Source organism: Frankliniella occidentalis, unplaced genomic scaffold (assembly GCF_000697945.3).
Source record: "Frankliniella occidentalis isolate FOCC.00 unplaced genomic scaffold, Focc_3.1 Scaffold303, whole genome shotgun sequence".
Classification (NCBI taxonomy): Eukaryota; Metazoa; Arthropoda; class Insecta; order Thysanoptera; family Thripidae; genus Frankliniella; species Frankliniella occidentalis.
Window position 1 is genome coordinate 436,841 of NW_026267428.1, and position 19,697 is coordinate 456,537.

The 19,697-nt window shown below is 41.6% G+C and overlaps 4 protein-coding genes across 12 annotated transcripts in view; 2 read left to right on the forward strand and 2 right to left on the reverse strand.

Annotated features, from left to right (window-relative positions):
- LOC113208425 (elongation of very long chain fatty acids protein AAEL008004) overlaps positions 1 to 2,918 on the forward strand; it is a 52,323-nt gene extending 49,405 nt beyond the window's left edge. For all 6 annotated transcript variants that reach the window (XM_026425395.2, XM_052273795.1, XM_026425397.2 and 3 more), the window contains 4 exons: positions 425 to 530; positions 629 to 765; positions 903 to 1,073; positions 1,157 to 2,918. In XM_026425395.2, the coding sequence (XP_026281180.1) occupies positions 425 to 530; positions 629 to 765; positions 903 to 1,073; positions 1,157 to 1,384 (642 nt within the window). In that variant the 3' untranslated portion in view covers positions 1,385 to 2,918. The remainder of the gene's footprint in view (positions 1 to 424; positions 531 to 628; positions 766 to 902; positions 1,074 to 1,156) is intronic.
- A 321-nt stretch (positions 2,919 to 3,239) lies between these two features.
- Positions 3,240 to 6,428, reverse strand: LOC113208452 (zinc transporter 2). 2 transcript variants are annotated; one of them, XM_052273794.1, is made up of 9 exons: positions 5,729 to 6,428; positions 5,495 to 5,620; positions 5,252 to 5,414; positions 5,017 to 5,170; positions 4,791 to 4,941; positions 4,557 to 4,700; positions 4,235 to 4,475; positions 3,958 to 4,151; positions 3,240 to 3,810 (listed from the first exon to the last, which is right to left on the reverse strand). In XM_052273794.1, exons 1-8 carry the CDS (start codon positions 6,065 to 6,067, stop codon positions 4,003 to 4,005), a joined length of 1,467 nt encoding a protein of 488 aa, XP_052129754.1. In that variant the 5' UTR covers positions 6,068 to 6,428; the 3' UTR covers positions 3,240 to 3,810; positions 3,958 to 4,002. The 2 variants fall into 2 exon arrangements, with proteins under 2 accessions (XP_052129754.1, XP_026281235.1); XM_026425450.2 differs by having other exon boundaries at positions 3,240 to 4,151; positions 5,729 to 6,427.
- Positions 6,429 to 6,704: 276 nt separating this feature from the next.
- LOC113208456 (cullin-1) lies at positions 6,705 to 13,427 on the forward strand. 3 transcript variants are annotated; one of them, XM_026425455.2, is made up of 15 exons: positions 6,705 to 6,806; positions 7,882 to 8,050; positions 8,180 to 8,348; positions 8,516 to 8,625; positions 8,703 to 8,811; positions 8,885 to 8,984; positions 9,091 to 9,245; positions 9,331 to 9,624; positions 9,722 to 9,985; positions 10,091 to 10,270; positions 10,363 to 10,512; positions 10,829 to 10,947; positions 11,055 to 11,276; positions 11,360 to 11,579; positions 11,664 to 13,427. In XM_026425455.2, exons 2-15 carry the CDS (start codon positions 7,908 to 7,910, stop codon positions 11,742 to 11,744), a joined length of 2,316 nt encoding a protein of 771 aa, XP_026281240.1. In that variant the 5' UTR covers positions 6,705 to 6,806; positions 7,882 to 7,907; the 3' UTR covers positions 11,745 to 13,427. The 3 variants fall into 3 exon arrangements, with proteins under 3 accessions (XP_026281240.1, XP_026281241.1, XP_026281242.1); XM_026425456.2 differs by lacking the exon at positions 6,705 to 6,806 and adding an exon at positions 6,885 to 7,037; XM_026425457.2 differs by lacking the exon at positions 6,705 to 6,806 and adding an exon at positions 7,117 to 7,354.
- A 197-nt stretch (positions 13,428 to 13,624) lies between these two features.
- LOC113208458 (GRAM domain-containing protein 2A) lies at positions 13,625 to 18,819 on the reverse strand (the record flags this gene model as incomplete). Its single annotated transcript, XM_052273799.1, is given in 7 exon segments — positions 13,625 to 15,665; positions 15,768 to 15,873; positions 15,969 to 16,215; positions 16,302 to 16,428; positions 17,684 to 17,917; positions 18,436 to 18,539; positions 18,671 to 18,819. Coding segments are annotated over 7 exon segments (1,129 nt in total), but the record flags the coding sequence as incomplete, so codon positions are not given.
- Positions 18,820 to 19,697: the final 878 nt, after the last annotated feature.

Consider the following 19,697-nt stretch of genomic DNA (forward strand, 5'->3'; position numbering starts at 1 on the left):
TTAGAATGCGGCCCGGCACACTTTAGAGGGACTGCACAGAGAGTTTGGCCGCGGATGGGATTGTGACGTCATGCCCCCGGCCGGTCGCGGACAGGTTTTGGGATGGGAGGACCGACCCCGGCGCGGCGGCCCGGGCCGCGGTCAAGTTCAAAGACAAAGTATGGGGCCTTGTGCGTCCGTCTCGCGAGCCTAGAGGGGGGGAACCTATAGCGGGGATGGCGGGCGAGGGGCGTTGGATTATTTGAAGAGGGTGCCTCTCGAGTTAGAATCTGACGTCATCTTCAGCCCGAAAAAATCGTTCACTATTTACCTGTGCGTTGACGTCTGCGACGGCCGCCAATGTGTACACACAGTAACTTGCGACGCTGTGTGTGTCGTTCCGGAGATTTGAAGTTTAAACTTTCTTTCTCTCCTGCTGTTTTAGTTTTTCTTCATCCTGCGGAAGAAGTTCAATAACGTGTCTACCCTGCACGTGATCCACCACGGCATCATGCCCTTCAGTGTCTGGTTCGGCGTCAAGTTCACCCCAGGTACGCGCACACTCACTCGTTGCGAGCGATGGTCACCTTGGATTGCTTGGGTTGAGCAGGCCTCCATAATTTTCCACTCCCCTCTCTCTCGTGTCCAGGCGGCCACAGCACCTTCTTCGGCCTCCTCAACACATTCGTCCACATCGTCATGTACACCTACTACTTGCTGGCTGCCTTCGGCCCTTCAATTCAAAAGTACCTCTGGTGGAAGAAATACATCACAGTCCTGCAGATGGTAAATCGTCATTGTTTTTACATGGGTTTTAATTTCTTTTGATTATTTATTTTAAGTGTCTTGTTTTTGTCAGATCCCCTCTTTATTATTTTTCATTTTACATTTTTATCATTTTACATTGTTTATCCTCTCTGCAGGCTCAGTTCGTGGCCATCATGGTCCACGCCTTCCAGCTGCTCTTCATTGACTGCAACTACCCCCGCGCCTTCGTCTGGTGGATCGGCATGCACGCTGTCATGTTCTGGTTCCTCTTCAAGGAGTTCTATGACCAGAGCTACAGAAAGCCCAAAGAGCTGGCCAAAGCTAAGGTGATGTGCCAGCTTTGCATTTCTATTATGTTTATGTTTTTTTATGTGGAGTCCTGATTTCATTGTTTTCTCTTCTGTCGTAGGCTGAGGCAGCCAAAGTCGCTGCTGCAGCAGCCGCTGCGGCCGCCGCCAACGGCGGCGACCACAAGACCACCAACGGCAGCCTAAAGAACGGAGCAGCCAACGGTGCGACGGGCAAGCAGCGTGCCGCCGACTACTACATCAACGGCGACCTGGCCAGCGACGTGCACTACAGGCACGCTGCCAACGGCGGCGCCAACGGCAAAGCAACCGCCAACGGCTCGGCGTGAACTTAGGGCCTGGGCCGGGCCGTCCTTGCCGTAATCTCCCCTCCCCCCCCCCTCCCCCAATACCCCAATTCCTTTCCCCTCTCATCTTAATTCAACGTATTTGCGCCACGACTTGAACTATTTGCTCATTTGTGACTGTGAGTGTTCTGGAAACTGTACAAGTGTATGTTTGTGAGTGTGTATGTGTGTGTGATTGCATGAGTGTATGTGTGAGTGAGTGTGTGAGAGAAGAAGAGAGAGAAAGAGTGATTTGAAAATGTGTGCACGTCAAATGTGTCAAGGCGTTTTAGAATATTTTGTTTCTTTGCTCATTATTGCTGTGGAGGGCAGTTACTTGTCCTTCTACAGGCTGAGTTATTTATTTAGTAGGATTGAAAAATATATGAAGAAGGCTGTAGATTGATTGTATGCTCAGTACCTCCAGAACAATATTTAAATCTGTTCAATGAAGTTGTATTCTGTTTTTGAGAGCAACATTGTTTTATGACTATAGTTTTGAATTTTCCTGTTTTGTTCTGTAGAGATCTTATAGGTACTAAAGATTTGGAATAACGTGAATTTTCTCTGTTTTGTAGATCTAACTGTGCAATGCATTTTCAATTAGTTGTATATAGTGTTAAATTACTGTAGTTAAGTTAAACCATGTCTGAGTCTCCATAAAATGTTTTAGTTCTGTTTTATCAGAAGAAAGTCTGTTTATCAGAGTGGTTAACTTTGTGTGTTTGTTGCTTGTTGTTAAGCCAGTCAGAATTGTGATGTTAGCTGTTGTCAGTTTTCATTTGCTTTTAGTTGAATTTTACATTTACCAGATATGGAGTTCCATGCATGGTCAATTTGTACGTAATACCGAATACACTGAGTTACGCTATGGCCTACGGGTACCTGTAATTCATATTCTTGCTGCCAAGCAGGATTTGGATGATGTGGATGAACTGCCCTCTAACAGTTTAATCATGCGAACTTTAGAGGACTCGCATTTAGGGTAGTGAGTTCATTGTGATATCTAACCGTTCTCTCAAACTACATTTCTGTTTCTGGATGATCACTATTATTTTGTTATCACATCAAATATCATTCCTATATGTGGCATCTGGTATTTTATTTATTTTTTGGTATAGCCAAATAAATTTATTGTTGTAGAATCTCTCTGCATCTGTCATTTTTAGAAATTACTATTGTTATTTGTTGGTAACATCTTCCTCAAAGGGAGGTGGCTTAAAGAATCTAGATTGAATAATTTTGTACTTAAAATCCATTTACATGGGATCAACTACAAATTTATTAATAAATGTTATTAAGCAAATGTTGTCATTTTTTATATTTGTCATATGAAGTGTTTTTAATAAATTGCCATCAGTCGTTATGTCACTTAAGTTGTTCGTTTTTATTCTATTATCCTACTAAAGAAATAATTTGAATGTTATTAAAAAAAGAACTGTTTGTTTTGGAATAAGTTGTTACAATGAATGTTCAGTTTATAGTGTATTTAAAAGGGTTTACTGTAGAGGAAGAATAAATTTTTACTATTCAAGTATAGGATCAAAGTTTTTGTCTTCCTTATCAGCCACAACAGCTCTAGATTTCCTACGGAGAGACCCTGAGACTAAGGGAAATTTTCAAAAACAACAGTATTAGATGCGACATTTGTCATGAAAACCTCTTGTTTTAGTGATCGGGACCCATGCATGATAAATTTTGACAGACAATGTTGAGTGAATTTTTTGGGTCTAATGTGTAAAGGTTCACGTATGCAAAGAGAAAATTTTGCATCTGAAAAAGTCCTGCAATCTAAAAGGGTCAAAATTAACAATTTTCAATAGGAGCTTCCCTGAACATAAGAATAATCAAATCAATGTAAGTGATAAAATATTTGACTTTTATTAAGTCTGAGTAAACACTACAACAACGCACCAAATATTTTCACAACATAAAATCTGAATGTCATTTAATATCATTACTTTAAAATGACAGCATGGCTTCAAAATCAAAACACGAAGGTGAATTCAAAAATACACTAGTAAAAATAAGCCTAAATCTAAATTGTGCACAGCCATTATTCTTTAAAATAATAAACAATTTACTTTTAAAAGTAAGAGTCTTCAGAAGACAAATGAAGTCACCTGCTTGTGCTCTGTAAGTCATGGTAACTTTAGCCAGTACTAGAAAATAAATCACAAATCACGCATTCCAGTAAAGAGGAATTCTTGCACCAGCCCCACTTAATCACTTCAGAAATAAATCATACAGCAGATAACAAAATTAATAACAAATGAGGTTGCAGAAATTATTTGTTTGTAAAGAGATCCATAACGTGTTAAATTTTTAATATTGGTCAATTCACAGGAACAATCCCCCATTACAAAAGGGTTCTAATCTTTGACTCCTTGACCGAGCAGCATGGCCAAGTGTGATATGTAAACAAGGTTCTGACAAAAAGAAAAATATATATAAAAAATAAAAGTAATTGACAGATTAAGAACAGTTTGTCACATAAGAAATAAAGAAAACACTCCAAAATTTTTCAAATGTCAATTTGATGTCACTGTACCCATTTGTACAACCTATAATTTTACCTCAGTTATTGGTTGTGGAAGTAGGTTTTACAGTTGGCATAGTATTTAACTTATTGGAGGTTTACATTGAAAACAAGAGTTCATAGTACAAGGATCAAATCTCTCCGTTTGAATAGTGGAGAAAGCAATACCAAATTTAGTCTGGAGAATATGCCTCGCTTTGGAAGTAATAACATCACGGTCGGTGGATGAATCTACAGAGCAATAAAAATGACAGTGCTATTATATGGGATCATTTTGAAGTGAAATGAGAAAATGTTTGTTCAATAAAACTTACCAACAGCCAAGTGAACTGCCAAAGCATGTTTTCCTGCAGTTAAAGACCACACATGCAGGCTATGAACATGTCGAACACCAGGTATATCTTTCAGAACTGTTAGTACTTGACTGTAACTAATTGTTTGTGGAAAACCTTCAAGTAGAATAAAGCCTGCATCTTTTAGAAGAGGCACTGTTGTTCCAAGTACAACTACAGCAAACAAAAATGTACAAATGGGATCTGCAATTTTTGCAGCAGGCTGGAAGGATAAAGAAGTCTTGAGTTAGTGCTTAAAATCATAAAGTTAATCAAAATAACAAGCATTGAAGGTCGTACTTACATTGAATTTAATGACAACAGCAGCAATAAAAACACCAATGCTCTGAATGAGATCTCCAAGAACATGTATAGCAGCTGCTCGAACATTAATATTTGTGCGTTTACTGTGAATATGATTTACCTCAAGCTGCTCTTCTGAGTGATTCTATAAAATTATATCAAAAGTAATTGGTTAATTTAATTTTGATACTTTTCATTGCACTTGTAGTCACTTAAATCTCATACGTAAACTAACCATATTCGTGCGGTGCAAACATGGTGATATCTGATTAAGATCACTTCCAACATGATTGTTCGTAAAACCATGGGAGTGACCCTGGTGACCAAAACCATGAGAATGATGGCCACCAATTTGCTGACAGCCACCATGAAGAACAACCCCCATGCTGGAAAAAAAAAATCAAAATAATAACTACAATAGAGGTAAGTTAGAATAGAAAAATAAAATTTCTTCTTCTTACATGATATTTATAACAATACCCCCAGCAGCCACTGCCATCATGCGATCCGGTCTTATGTCAATAACATCATTAACCAGCCTTAAAATAGCAATGTAAACAAATATACCAGTTAAAATCCATATGACAAAAATGCTAAAGAGTGCTCCAAGCACTTCTGTAGGATAAAATAAAATCAGAAAATATTAGTAGACACTAAGGAGAGTAAAAAACTACCACTCACAGAGACAATACAAACCTGCTCTATGAAAACCAAATGTTAGATTTTTTGTTGAAGGTCGCTGACCCAGCCAAATAGCTAAGAGACTAACTAATAGGCCAACTAAATCTGATAGCAAATGAGCAGCATCAGTCATAATGGCAACACTTCCTGCAAAATGTCCTCCTAAAATTTCTGCTATCTGTTGATAAATACAATTAAAAGAGTACATAAACATCATTTCAAAAATTGCAAGAGATAGATTAAACCAATAAAACCAACCATAAAGAAAAGGCACAAGACAGTAGCGGATAGCAGACGTCTCCAAGCCAAATTGTTGGTGGACTCATCAGAATGTGGATGACAATGGTCTATGTCCTCAACAAACCCAGCTGGAAGCCAACTCTCCTAGTAAACAAACAAATACAGCAATTAAGAAGTGCAGTTTGTTTCACACTGACCTTGACACAAAGCACTTTGTTGGGTTGATAGACAATCTAACAATTAGATACTTACAGTAGAGAGCAAAGGCACTTCTGACTCCTCCCCAGTTAGTGATAGTCGAAGAGGCATAGAACTATTGGTTCTATAAGGTAAGTTTTCTTCAGTAATTATCTGCTTAGATGCAAGGCCATTACGTGGTTCTCTGAACCATTCCCCTCTGAACTCTACATCACTAGAATGACCATCAAAATTGCTAGAGTTGAAATTGACTTGAAAGGTTGGGGGTTCTATGTCACTATCATTCCAAATTCCTCCGACATTACTTTCATCAAGAATTAAGCTATCATCACTTGAACGACTCCCTAACCTAACGTCAAGGGAATCTGGGAAGTTTGGATTTAAGTGAGACATGTTAAGACATTTATCACAGAACTTAAATAAAGTGGTAGTGTTGTGCACAAAAGACTAAGGACTAGAGTTTTTAATTTTTGTGGAAGATACACAGCTGCAACCAATCTATCCAAAATTAATCCCACTCCCTTTTATAAACATTTCAAAAAACTAGAAGTTTTAAACAATATTGTCACAGAGGGAATACAAGACTAGAAATAAATCCTGACATCCAGAACAAGGAGGGAATACAAATACAACGAGTGTCACTGGCAATTAATTTGTTTGATTTGGAATCAAATTAACACAAAATACTATTCTGTCAATGAGCTGTCTGCCACAAGACAATAACAAAGTCAATAAACACATGACGATATGCAAATGAGGTGTTTCGCGAGATTCACTCTATGAGAAATTCGACGACCGGAACTTCATAACGATGATTTGAAAAAAAACTCAGTCGATTTTGATGTTTGAAATTTGTGGTAAGATCTTCTTCCCAAAACAGATCTTCCCTTGGCCAGCCTATATGCCGCATAGTTTGCTTTTCATAATATTTTAAGAAAAGACTGGTTTCAAAGCGCAGGTTGGTAACAGTTATCACAAGATACTCTCGATTCACCTTTGATTTCGATATCTCTCCCCCCTCTCCCCCTCCCTCCCCCACCCCCTCATCGTCAAAATAATTTCCCCCTTACTTCACCACTGAGGGAGGACTAAGTTTGAGTTTCAGTTGGTTGAATCAACCTTTATTTTCTGGGTGAGTATTTCATGAATAGCCCCAAAAAGAAGTGGTATTTACTCATGTAAAAGGTTCTAATCTTCAGGTCGTGTAGGTATTCGCCGTGATACGCAGGAAACGGGGATTAGCATAGGCTGAACATATTGTAGTTGTGTTGATGGTGGGAGACAAGGCCTTCAATCCCTTGAGAAACAAAAGGGCCATTGTATTGTGTGGTGTAATGACTTCATAAGATTTTGCAGTCCTCTGGTAATTATGAGCCAAATGTAACTTGTGACAGTGTGCAACTGCGCACTTAGGAAAAGACTGAAAGCAGTAGATCCTCTAGTTGTCCTATGGTCGAGTTTCTCAAATCCAGATCCCTCCCTTAAAAGGAACTATCTGTATTGCTCTTTTACACCTGACAAATACTATAGAATATGTTCGTTTCGCACTGACTTTTTGTGTATTCTGGAAGCGTAAATCTTTAGTACTCTTTATTGTAGCAGAACTTGTTTGCCCAGTGCTTGTTACATTGCAGGTCGAGGTTGATTTCACTTCCCGATCTTGCACGGGAAGTGGTAATTGTAAGTTCATAATTCAATTTGTCAGTTTCGTATGTATACGACCTTAAAGATATTTTATCTGGGTAGTATTTTCTTATTTCCTCGTCCCAAACTTTAATTACCATATCACACATGTCATAACTTTAAAATCGTACATAACCTATACTTGTGGTTCAGGAAACAATGATGACATACATCTTCTCTAGATGCACCTGTTTACATAATTATTCTTACTGTGGCCCAACTTGATTTTCTTGTGACGTCGTTTTTCTTTTCCTTATTTGTTTAAAATTTCTATTGCTTTTTTGTTTTTTACTTTAGATTGAAATTTCATAATCTACATTATATTAAATTACCAATTTATGTTACCTAACAGTTGATTTGTTTTTGTAGAATGTAGCGATCTTTAATTTTTTATTTTTTTTGTGGGATTGAGTTTTACAATGTATTATATTATTTCGCCCTTTTTTTTTGGCTGTCCTTTTATGATAACCAACAATGGATTTGACTCCTTGGTGAATCAATGATTTATTTATTTTTTGTTACAGGTAGCAAAGAAAATCAGATTTTCATAATGGCACGCCCAGCTGCTGGTGCCAGCAATCCGGGGCTCAAACAGATAGATCTTGATCAGATCTGGGGTGACCTCAGGGATGGAATTCAAGAAGTATATAATCGGCAAGGAATGCCCAAGACACGTTATATGGCATTATATACGTATCCTTTACATATTGTAATAATTTAACTAATTTAATTCATTCAAAACAACCTCATTGTGCATGGAATCCATTGGTTGATGTTACTTGTCCATCCATTCGAGTACTTTTTCTTAACCACCAACTTTAGTCATGTGTACAATTATTGCACGAGTGTGCATCAAAATCAGACACGCACCTATAATTCAAAGCCTAAAACAAAATCAGGTGTGGGATCGGGAGGTGCTCAACTTGTGGGACTTGAACTTTATGTGAAACTTAAAGGATTTTTGAAGACTTATCTTGTCAATCTTCTGAAGGTGAGTGTCTTCCTTGTTTGTCTTGGTCAAGATCTATGTGACCTATTTATATGACCTATATGATTATAATCTATATGATTTATATGACCTAATGTCTCTTGTTATTTGTTTTGCTTTTCTGTTAACGGTTGGTCTGTTACCTCTACAAGTAAATTTTTGGCTTGCAGGAAGGAAAGGATTTGATGGATGAAGATGTCTTGCAATTCTACACGAAGCAGTGGGAGGAATACCAATTTAGCTCTCGTGTTCTGAACGGTGTTTGTGCTTACTTAAACAGGTTTGCAGTTTTATACAAATTTCAGACCTATTATTATACAAGAACTTAGGTAACTAGATATTTATTTTACTTGACAGGCATTGGGTAAGGAGAGAGTGTGATGAAGGAGGCAAAGGAATTTATGAAATATATCAACTGGCTTTGGTGACTTGGCGAGACAACTTATTCCAACAATTGAATAAGCAGGTAAGTGTTTTCAAATTGTTCTTTTCAGTTAACATTGTTAGAAACATTATTATCACCTATGAACTGTCTTCAGGTAACAAATGCAGTATTGAAACTGATAGAAAGAGAACGCAATGGTGAGACAATAAATACCAGACTTGTGAGTGGTGTCATTAACTGCTACGTTGAACTGGGTGAGTTTTGATCAACTAAATATCTTAAATTTGAAGAAGTTCACAATTTCCTTTAAAATCTCAGATTTCAAGTAAATTTACATTCTTTTGCTCTCTATTTCTTCAGGCTTACATGAGAATGAGCCTGGTGCCAAAGGACCAAATCTTTCTGTATACAAAGAGTCCTTTGAAAATGTCTTCTTAGAAGACACGGAAAGATATTACACAAGAGAAAGCACAGATTTTCTGCAACAGAACCCAGTGACAGAATATATGAAGAAGGTAACTAGAACACTTCCCTTTTTTGAACGAATATATGTCAGAATGTGTGACTTTTTTCACTTGTTCTTTTTTATTCTATTTATAGGCAGAGCAGAGATTACTTGAAGAACAGAAACGTGTGCAAGTGTATCTTCATGCCACGACCCATGATAGGCTTTCCAAAACATGCGAGAGAGTGCTCATAGAGAGACACCTAGAAATCTTCCACCAAGAATTCCAAACTTTACTTGATTCTGATAAAGAAAATGATCTTGGTCGTATGTTCAATCTGGTTGCTAGAATTCCTGATGGTTTGGGTGAACTGCGTCATTTGCTTGAAGCTCACATTGCTCATCAAGGTCTCTCAGCAATAGATACATGTGGTGATGCTGAGGGCAATGTATGTGAAAATTCATATCTATTTAATTTTTTACCCATGAGTTTTAGCCTCAAAGTCTAAAAACAGTACCCCTTTGAAATATTTGAATTGCTTTCAGGATCCTAAAATCTATGTCAACACGATTCTTGAGGTGCACAAAAAATACAATGCCTTGGTGCTTACTGCTTTCAACAATGAAGCTGGTTTCGTTGCTGCTCTTGATAAAGCCTGCGGCCGATTCATAAATAATAATGCTGTGACAAAATGTGCAAACACATCAAGTAAAAGTCCTGAGCTACTTGCCAAGTACTGTGATCTGCTTCTGAAGAAGTCAAGCAAAAATCCCGAAGAAGCTGAACTCGAGGACACCTTAAACCAAGTTGTATGTAGAATACTTGAATATCAACTTGTTTCTCAGTTGTTTTTACCGCAATGTCTTTTTTATCTATCCAAAATATGTAATTGGTGATATTTTTGTACTTTGCAGATGGTAGTTTTCAAGTACATTGAAGATAAGGATGTGTTCCAAAAGTTCTACAGTAAGATGTTAGCCAAAAGATTGGTTCAGCACATGTCTGCTAGTGATGATGCTGAAGCATCAATGATCTCAAAACTGAAGCAAGCATGTGGATTTGAATACACATCAAAGTTACAAAGAATGTTCCAGGTCGGTTGATTTAAACAATCTAATAATCTAATCTACTAATATAGGCAATATCAATTTTCTCTACATTGTTATGTGTTTTTGATTTATTTCAGGATGTTGGTGTTTCAAAAGACTTAAATGAGGCTTTCCGAAGACACCTGGTTAAAGTCAATGAACCCCTGGATATTGATTTCAGTATTCAAGTTTTGTCATCAGGCTCATGGCCATTCCAACAGTCTACTAGTTTCTCTCTTCCTACTGAGGTCTGACTATTGGGAATCAATAACTGAAATGTCCAAAGACTGCATGTTTTACTGTCGATGTCCGGTCATAGATGGACCAGTCCAGGATAGGATAGTCCGGGTCTTTTCGGCCGATGTTTACTACAACCAGTTTTGACTAATACATGGCCGGGCAATGTTAGGAACGGTCAACATGGCCCGACGTTGGGCAATGACCCGAAGGGTGGGAGAAGGGAATGCGGGTGGGGTTGCATGGGGGATTTATTGTACCTCAACACTTGTTTATTTTAGGTAGTATTTTTAGTGGCACTAACTTATTTTTTTCTCTCTTGTTTAGCTTGAAAGGAGTATTCACAGGTTCACAAATTTCTATGGTTCTCAGCATAGTGGTCGCAAGCTTAATTGGCTGTATAATATGTCCAAGGGAGAGTTAGTTGCCAATTGTTTCAAAAACAGGTAATACTTTAACTTTTTCCAACACTCTCCAGTAATCAGGCATTTGGAACATTCTGCTTGTTTTATATGCTATATTGTATGAGACTTACACAATTTTCGATCATCAGATATACCTTGCAAGCCTCAACATTCCAAATGGCCGTACTACTGCAGTATAATGGAGGCTTGTCTTGGTCGCTCCAGCAGCTTCAGGAACTCACTCAGTTGAAGGCTGAGTTTACTTTGCAAGTTGTTCAAATACTTCTGAAAGCTAAGCTGTTGCAGTCAAGTGATGATGAGACTAACCTTCAACCCAGTTCATTAATTGAACTGAATACTCAGTACAGAAAGTAAGAAATCTTTCATAAAATTGTTTTTGTGTTCTTGTTTATTTGCTCAGCAACGTTAACTAATATTTTATTTGAAATTTCAGCAAAAAACTGAAAGTTAACATCAATATTCCTATTAAGGCTGAACTGAAAGTGGAGCTAGAAACAACTCATAAACACATTGAAGAGGACCGCAAACTACTTATTCAAGCTGCTATTGTCAGAATTATGAAAATGCGGAAGATGTTAAAACACCAACAGCTTGTGGCTGAAGTACTCAACCAGCTATCAACCCGGTTTAAGCCTCGCGTCCACGTTATAAAGGTAGTGCAGCTTGTCTCTTAAACTAGTCTAATCTTTGGTTTTAAACAACCTTCTAAATTTTACTTTCATTTTTCTTTTTTTCAGAAATGTATTGACATTTTAATAGAAAAGGAATACCTGGAACGCACTGAGGGCCAGAAGGACACTTACAGCTATTTAGCATAAGTAATTGCTTTATGAAGGACTATTAGGCTGTATTAGCCTTGGTGTGTGTGATCTGACCTTTGAATATTATGTCGTGTGATAAGTTTTATCATTATTTCTGTGACACACAGTGCATTATTCAATGGGCAATTGTTTATTCCTGTGTTTGTGATTTCTCTCTGTTTGGAAAAATACAACCCCATGTTTACTTATGAACCTACGTTTTCAATCAGCCATCCACATATAGAGTGGTATACAGGGCGTCAAGAAGTAGTTGTCAGGGTAGAACAAATGGCATATCTAGTGGGTTAGGTGCAGGCTTACGACCATCAGGTACTTAAGTCAACAAAACAGTTCAGCTGCTGCCAGTTGGCAGCCACATAGTAGCAAGAACTACTTGCACTGTTTTGTTAAATTTATAACATCTCCTAAGGTCTATTGAAAGTTGTGTCTTGTATGGTTTGTGCCTCAAATATGGTTGTACATTAAGCCCACCAGGTACATCATCCCTTCTACTCTTGCCCCCACTTCCTGATACTCTGTATCATGATAAAAGTCTTGAGGTTTAGTCAACTTCGCTGTTCATACGAGTGCATCCTCACTCAACCAACCCTAATGTAAATATTAGTGCATAACTTTGTTTTAAGGTAGAAAATTAATTGTTGATTTACTATATTATGTTACTTTGTTTACCTTGAGAATATATAGCTGTATTGTATTTCATGAAATTTTAGGCTGTATTTTGTGTAGTACATTTTAAGTAGAAGTTTATTCCCGGATGAGATTGACCCGGTTTTCAACGCAAATCTCTTTGTAAAAAGTTAAAGAAAGAATTTTTAAAACATACAGTGTGTTTAGTTATCAAAATTTTTTGTCAGCAGCGTTATATTTCTCCTACTTATGGGTGGTTGTGATGAATCTGATGAATCATAATAATCAATAACCTTATTTCTGCCCAGTTTCATTTCTGTTTGTGATGCTATTTTCATGTAAATTGCAAAGTGGTAAGAAGAAAAATCTACTTTTTTGTAAAATTTTGTGTACTTGTTATGAAGGATGGAGTTCTCAAGATTTAGTGATAATACTTTGTCCTTTTTTTTATATTTTGTTTCTGACTTTATTTGTAAGTGCAGGGAAAGGAAGGCAATATTTTGTTGCTATGTTGTCAGGCTGTAGAATTGCAACATTTATCATAATTACCATGCACAATGCTTCCTTTGACATCAGCTGAGTGTATATATTGCCCTTCATAGATATTTAGTTATTTTTCAACTTCATGAGGCCTACCTGTCACATTGTTGTACTTGTAACTTTGTTTAAATCATCCTTTCTGCCTTATGAGTTTATCCATATTATCCATGGTCAGAGACGAACACTTTTTTGGTCATGTTTTAATACCCCTAATGGCTTTTATTGATCTACCTTACTATCAAGGTGTTTTTTTTCCCTTCTACTTCTTGTTTTCTTTTTCTTTTTTTGTACTAATGTCAACTTAAATGCCAAGTTTTTGATCAACTTAGACTTGTTTTCAAAATGAGAAACACATTTGTTCTAAGATTTACTGTTGTGACGTTTAGGACTGCATGTGTGTTGTCATTGCATAAAATCTTCACAATGTGCGTTTTGTATGTCCTCCAGACTACTTATGCTGTTGTACTTGTAAAATCTCAGGCCAGTGAGTAATATAATTTTAGAGTTCTCTTATTTTGTTCTGACTTTCAAACTTATGGTGATGAACCAGACTGTTCTGAGAAATGACAGACAACCATAAATTTACCAAAAATTCCTGTTGCCTTTGTCTTTGGCTTTTGCTCAATATCACATTGGTGGTGTTTTGAGCAATTATTTTTAGTACATTTGGTCACAGGGATAACTGATAATATTAAAAATGCCACAACCAATAATTGTGATATGCTATTTATTGAACGCAACCTGCGAAATTGCTTAACACTGGATCTCATTGATCGTACTGCCTTGGAAACTTAAGCAATTTTGCCAAACAGACTAGACAAACAGCTAAAAATGAGCAAGTAACATGGCTACATCTATATTTTTGTGATCACCTTTGTAGAAAACCAACAACTAGATTTATTGTAGAAAAATACTAATAACATAAAGAACATAAAAATCTACAATGTGAATGATCACAGATGTGTGAAAGTGAACATTCATAACATTGTAGACCAACCATTAACAAATACAATTACAGTATGTATAAGAATGATAAAACACTGATTCGAGGCAATGAGAATAATCTTAAAATAGAGGGAGAAACAACAATCATTTTAATAACATCTATATCACATACACAGAAGTTGCTGCTCTGAGGCAAATGCTACAGAAAAATTTAAGGGCTAGCTTTATTACTAAAAAAGATAGGCAAGAATGCCTCATGAACATAGCATAACTTCTAAAATACCTTTGATGACTCCTTATCGCCCTTATCACAAACTGCTGAGTCAGTTGATCCCTGACTCTGCTGGATCGGTTCCCACCCCTTTTAGTGGCACATTGAGAAGGTTGGTCTGTGAGCAGTCAGTTCATGCATGGGCAGAAATAAATTATTTCTTTCTTTTTGCCAATTGCTGGCAATATTTCCCCAGCAAACTTACTTTAGCTAACTACTGTACATAAGTAGGGCTGAAGTTTCCTGAATTTTTCAAATGCTCTATGTAGGGTGTTATTTTACTTTTGCAATACACTGATTGATTTACGTTATGTGGTACGACATCCATCCTTTGATAACAAAGGAAATATCATGCAAATTCTGATTATTACATGGCACGGACTAAGTACTCAAGCACATACCAATTATGTAACTGCCTCATAGCTGTCAATTGTTTATTCTTTTTAAAAAAAGTTTTCATTCTTTAGTTTAAAATTTTCCTAGCAGGAGAAAACAAAAACATTGACTAGGAATATGCATACTATGGGTTAATTATTTAACTGCATACAAAATTTTAAGATACACTTGTATGTGACAATTGAAGCAGTAAATATGACCACTTTTATAAATGCTTTGTTGCTGAAATACAGTTTAAATGAATCCACCACGTCATTGAGCATGGATAAACACAGGGCCTTCAACATCTAATAATAAGAAATATTATAGTTCATATGCTATTATATGCAGTACTTATCAGTCACTACGAATGGCACTTTCTCTTTCAACAACCTGTTCAAAATGCTGAAATACAAACCATGCTTGAGCACTCTCAACGCTAATAGGTTCAACAAATGTGTTTTTGGTGGATGTAAGAAAGACTCTTGACACATCATCTAATTACATAATTTAGAGTTAATAAATAATCAACAATTAAAATTCTAGAACAACAAATCATTTAAAACAATATTTCATATATAACATGAGCGATACAAGGTCACACAAATAGTTTTGCCCCTTGTACATCATACTACCATTTGCTGGATACTGGGAAATTCAATCAGTGCAAATATTATTCCACCAAATGCTTGTTCAAATTTTAATTTTAATGTCATTAGGACATTATATTTTTGTACAATGATTTATCATTTCTGAACACAGCCTTTACTTCACATTAATCAGCACAACATGGGGAGTGTCCCATTCTGATCAGCGATTTGAATCGCTTATCACAAACAACATCATGAAAGTGCAAGTGCATGAATGACTGAAAGCTTATAGTGCCATCATTCAGGTTGCAAAATAATGTCCGTTAAATGTAAGACTAAATTGGAGAAACTTTTTGAGAGAATCTCTATCACATAAACATAATTCCTATCAGAGGAACGGCTGGCTTTCTAGCTGTTCTTGACTTCCTCTTGGGCTAAGGACGGTGGTCTAGTTTGCTGCTTCTCATCTCGGTAAGGTGAATGATGGTGAACCACTACATCTGCTTGCTGTGTTCGATCATCTTCGTTACTGACTATAAGCAAAGTTAAGGCCTCTAGAGATTTCCGAACCTAAAACATAAACAATAATCATTTGAAATAGTTACACAAAATGCCATAGAAATTATTGTAAATTTTAGCTTCACTGTATTTTTTTTTAACAATAATCCTCACCTTTGCTAATTGGTCTAAATGTGTGCTAAGGAATTCTTCAACTTGACCGGCAGATCTCGCATGGAGATGGTTTTGCCAGCGGGCTAAGTCTTGATACAAATTATCCCTGCTCGAGTAGGAGACAACAAAACAGTAAGCATTTTTTGCATTGTCATATTTGAGAAGTGCTGCATGTAGGGAAGCCCCATTAGGCGACGTTACCCTGTTTGTATCCTGAACTGATCCTGGATGCGGGACATGCGGTGGAACAGGAAGGCTGTGGACATCAGCAGGAAGGCGACGAGGGCCGTGGACACGCCCAGGATGATGGTCTGGCGGCTCGAGCGGTTCAAGTCCGCCTGCGAGACCAGGCTCGGCCCGGCGCTTAGGCCCACTCCGGCGGGGTGCGCGCTGCTCGCGATGGCCAGCGCCGAGCTGGTGCTGGCGGCCACCGCGCTCGCCTTGGTCGCTGAGGAGGAAAAGCACATCGTTAGCCCGGACTTCGTTCCATCTGCAACCCAATGGCCAGCCCAAGGCTCGCACTGATAAACTTACCTGCGACAACGGGAATCTTGTCAAGGGGGACTGGAGGAAGGGCTGCGTCTCCGGACAGGCTGGAGTCGTCGTCCTCCTGGAGCACGTCCCCGCTGGCGCTCGCCGAGTCCACCTCGTCCTTCAGGTCCTGCAACGGGAGGGAGGGCGGTCGTGAGCGAGGTGGTCAAGGGAAGCGGGAGCGCTCGGTGTGGTTGCCAAGGCGGGATTCGAACCCGCGATAAACCGGTTACCGCAATCCTCGCACAGGCATCATAAATTCCACTTATTCGCCTTCCCTCTCTGAATCCGAGAGGGACCGCCAAAGCTGGCCAAAAACCTTGCGGCGGGTGCAGCTGCGACCAGCCCTGGCTCAGCCCTTTCCCCACCTCCCCCCTCCCTCGTTCTGGCCCCCGCTGGCGAGCGGAGCGCGGAGCGGTCGACCGCGAGCACTCGGATTTGAGATGCTTGGGCAAGGCCGTCCGGTCCGCCCACATGTCAGTGTCACTCCGTATCTTTGGTTCGGCCGTGCCAAACCAAAGATTGCCAATCTAGCTACAGGCTTTGCTACCTCCCTCCCCTCCCACCCTCTCATCAGACCGGTAGCGGAAGTTAAGCTTTAATCATTGCAGGCGAGAGACACCACCGTCTAGCACAAATTAATTATCGCACTGCATTTCTGAGCGGGTAACAGCAGCCGTCACCGCACGTCGTCCTCGCGAACCGCACAAAATGTGGACCACGCCCACCCCGCCTCACCTTCCTCGCCCCGCCCCGCTACGTCCTTGTCCCACCGCGGATGCGTGTCGGCGTGGGCGCGAAAGAAGCAGACGACATACGACAAGGCAGTGGGGGCACCCAGGTGCCAGCCTGGTGCCACCAATGGGCCCACCCACCCCGGTGCCACCCTGGTGCCGCCTCTGCCACGGCTATGCCACCAGCAGCGGCCGCGCCGCGCCACCCCGCCCGACGCGACCCAAACACAGCCGGTGCCAAGAACGTGCCACGCTTAGCCGGGACGCGACGGGGTTTGAAACACGGAACGGGGGACAGAAATACCCCACCGTGTAGCCCGCCCTGTACCCCTCCATGCACCCTACGCGCCCCGCGCATCGCGCTGCATTTGAATGACTCCCATGATGATTATTAGTCTGCTCGAGGGAACGTGGGAGTAGGGGGGGTGGAGGACAATCGGGACAGTTTGGCGCCACCCCGCCGGCACCGAGCTGAACAAGAGGGGGTCGGGGAGGGGCGTCAGTCGGTGTGCGAATAATCCACACAGCAGGACCCACAGTCACGAGTAATAACGATCTTGTAAGCCGGGCGCGAAAATGTCAAGGAAAGTACACCACCACGAGGATTCACGCGTTACGTTACAACTCAACACACGGGTTCGGGTTCGTTACCTTGGCGCGAGGTCGGCAGGGGGCGCAGACCGCGCGCAGGGGCTGCGGCGAGTGCGCGGGCGGGCCGAGCGCCGTCTTCCACACCTGCACCATGAGCTTGTACGTGTTGTCGCGCGAGAGCAGCGACCCGAACACGTGCTTCTCGTCGGACGTGGCGACGCCGACGGCGTTGGGGATGATGCGCGCCGTCTTCTCCTTGGACACCTTGAGCACGGAGGCGGTGGGGATGAGCACCTGGAAAAAGGACGGACTGAGGTTGGCACGTTGGTAAGATAGGTTTGTTTGTTTCTCTAAGCCTAAGACACACACCGTAATGTTTTTCATTTTTTTTTACGGATGCGAGACCGAGACGACGTGTTAGTGACGTCAAGAGAGTTCTTGCAGTTCTAGTCGCTTCGCTCGCTGCCTTATAAATCAAGACCAGCTCGTGTGAGGCAAGGTTTGAACAGCCCCCCCCCCCCTGCTTAATGGATCGAGGAGTTGACGGATGTTTCATGACATGTGTGTGTTTTCCCGCTCTTTTCGCCACACATCACGTGGTTTTGATCTTCACCGGGCTCTATAGTAATTTCTCCTTTCAGAAAAGTTCCGCTCATCGTGCTGCTCAATTAAGCAAGCACCCTGCCAGACGGCCGGGTCGTACCGAAGCGAAAGTGCATCGTATGAATAATTATACTGATCGCAAAACTCTAGGGAATCCCGCTCAAAAGCTAGCTCCCGCCGCCGTCCCTCGCCATGCCACTCACACTCACCTTGGTGACGTAGCCGAATACATTGGAGTAGAAGGCGAAGTAGTTGCTAGTAATGTAGAGGTGGCCCTGCAGCAGGATGTCGCTGATGAGGGCGCAGGAGTAATCTGAACAGGTAAGACAGACGGGCACCCGTGTGAGCGGAGCGGAGCTCGGCAGTTTGAGGCTGGTTACCGGCGGCAGTTACCTCACAGCAGCGCTCGCACAGCCACATGGCGGCGGAAGGCAGACTACTTACAGTTGAGCACCCGCTCGTCGGGCGAGACGCTGTCGAAGTGGCGGTGGAACTTCTTGTGCCGCGCCTTGGAGGTGGCCGGCGAGGGCAGCGGGACTAGCGACGGCGTGGACGAGGAGGGCGCCACGGTAGGCGCGCCCAGGGGTCTCCGTCTGCATCAGGACAGAGAGAAGACAAGCGAGCGATGAGTCCAGAGCGGGAGTGGTCGCTAATGATGTCCTCGGCTGGGCTGCGTCCGCGTCGCGCTGCTCAGCACACAGCACACACACTTTGAGGTCAAAACCAAGTCAAAGTCTTTCATCTAAAACGTGTCATTTCGACGTCAATATGACGTCGTGATGGACTTTCGATACGCCTTGATGCTGAGTGACCCTTCCCCCCTAGCGCGGCGATGGCGCCACGCAGCTGATGGTGCTCGCCCCCCCGGAAATCGTTAAGCTCGCCGTATCGTCTGCATCAGGACGGCTGCACTCGTCAATCGGCTCTCTATTGGGTCATTGTGCGGAGCCTCGACCGACCAGGGCATCACACCAGTTACAGCAGTCTCTGTATTTTCGCTGTGATAGCGGCTCATCGTTGGTGCGCTGTGCATGCGGGGCGCCCCCCGGGAAGAGGGGGGGGGGAGGGTTGCGTGCTGCGAGGCGCCGGCCACGCCCAGCAGCACTGGAGTGTACACAGCCCGTCCGACTATTTTTACATCATTTATTTTACCGGGCCGTGGTGGGTTGGGCGCAAAAGGAAAGACACACACCCGCACAAAAACGTAGTTGGACGGGCACCCCGAAAACGACCCGCGCACTCACCGAGCTGCCCGCCCGACCGAGCGTCTGTGCATAGGCAGACCCGCCTAGCACGCCAGCAGCTGCACTGTCCCGCCGCACGGGCGTGCGCGGCGGGTCTGCCTACGCACAGGCGCTCCAGCCGCCAGGCAGGTGGGCACGCCCGCCGTGCACGCCCGTACTGCGGGTCTGCCCATGCACAGGCGCTCCGGCCGCCCGGCAGGTGGGCACGCCCGCCGTGCACGCCCGTG

Bases quoted from the DNA above. Each gene is read 5' to 3' on its own strand.
- LOC113208452 (XM_052273794.1), bottom strand. From the start codon at position 6,067: ATGTCTCACTTAAATCCAAACTTCCCAGATTCCCTTGACGTTAGGTTA. The intron at 5,415-5,494 runs GTTGGTTTTATT...ATTTATCAACAG, and splicing joins TCTTGTGCCTTTTCTTTATG to ATAGCAGAAATTTTAGGAGG. The intron at 4,701-4,790 runs GTTAGTTTACGT...ATAATTTTATAG, and splicing joins GTTTGCACCGCACGAATATG to AATCACTCAGAAGAGCAGCT.
- LOC113208456 (XM_026425455.2), top strand. From the start codon at position 7,908: ATGGCACGCCCAGCTGCTGGTGCCAGCAATCCGGGGCTCAAACAGATA. The intron at 8,812-8,884 runs GTAAGTGTTTTC...AACTGTCTTCAG, and splicing joins TCCAACAATTGAATAAGCAG to GTAACAAATGCAGTATTGAA. The intron at 9,246-9,330 runs GTAACTAGAACA...TTCTATTTATAG, and splicing joins TGACAGAATATATGAAGAAG to GCAGAGCAGAGATTACTTGA.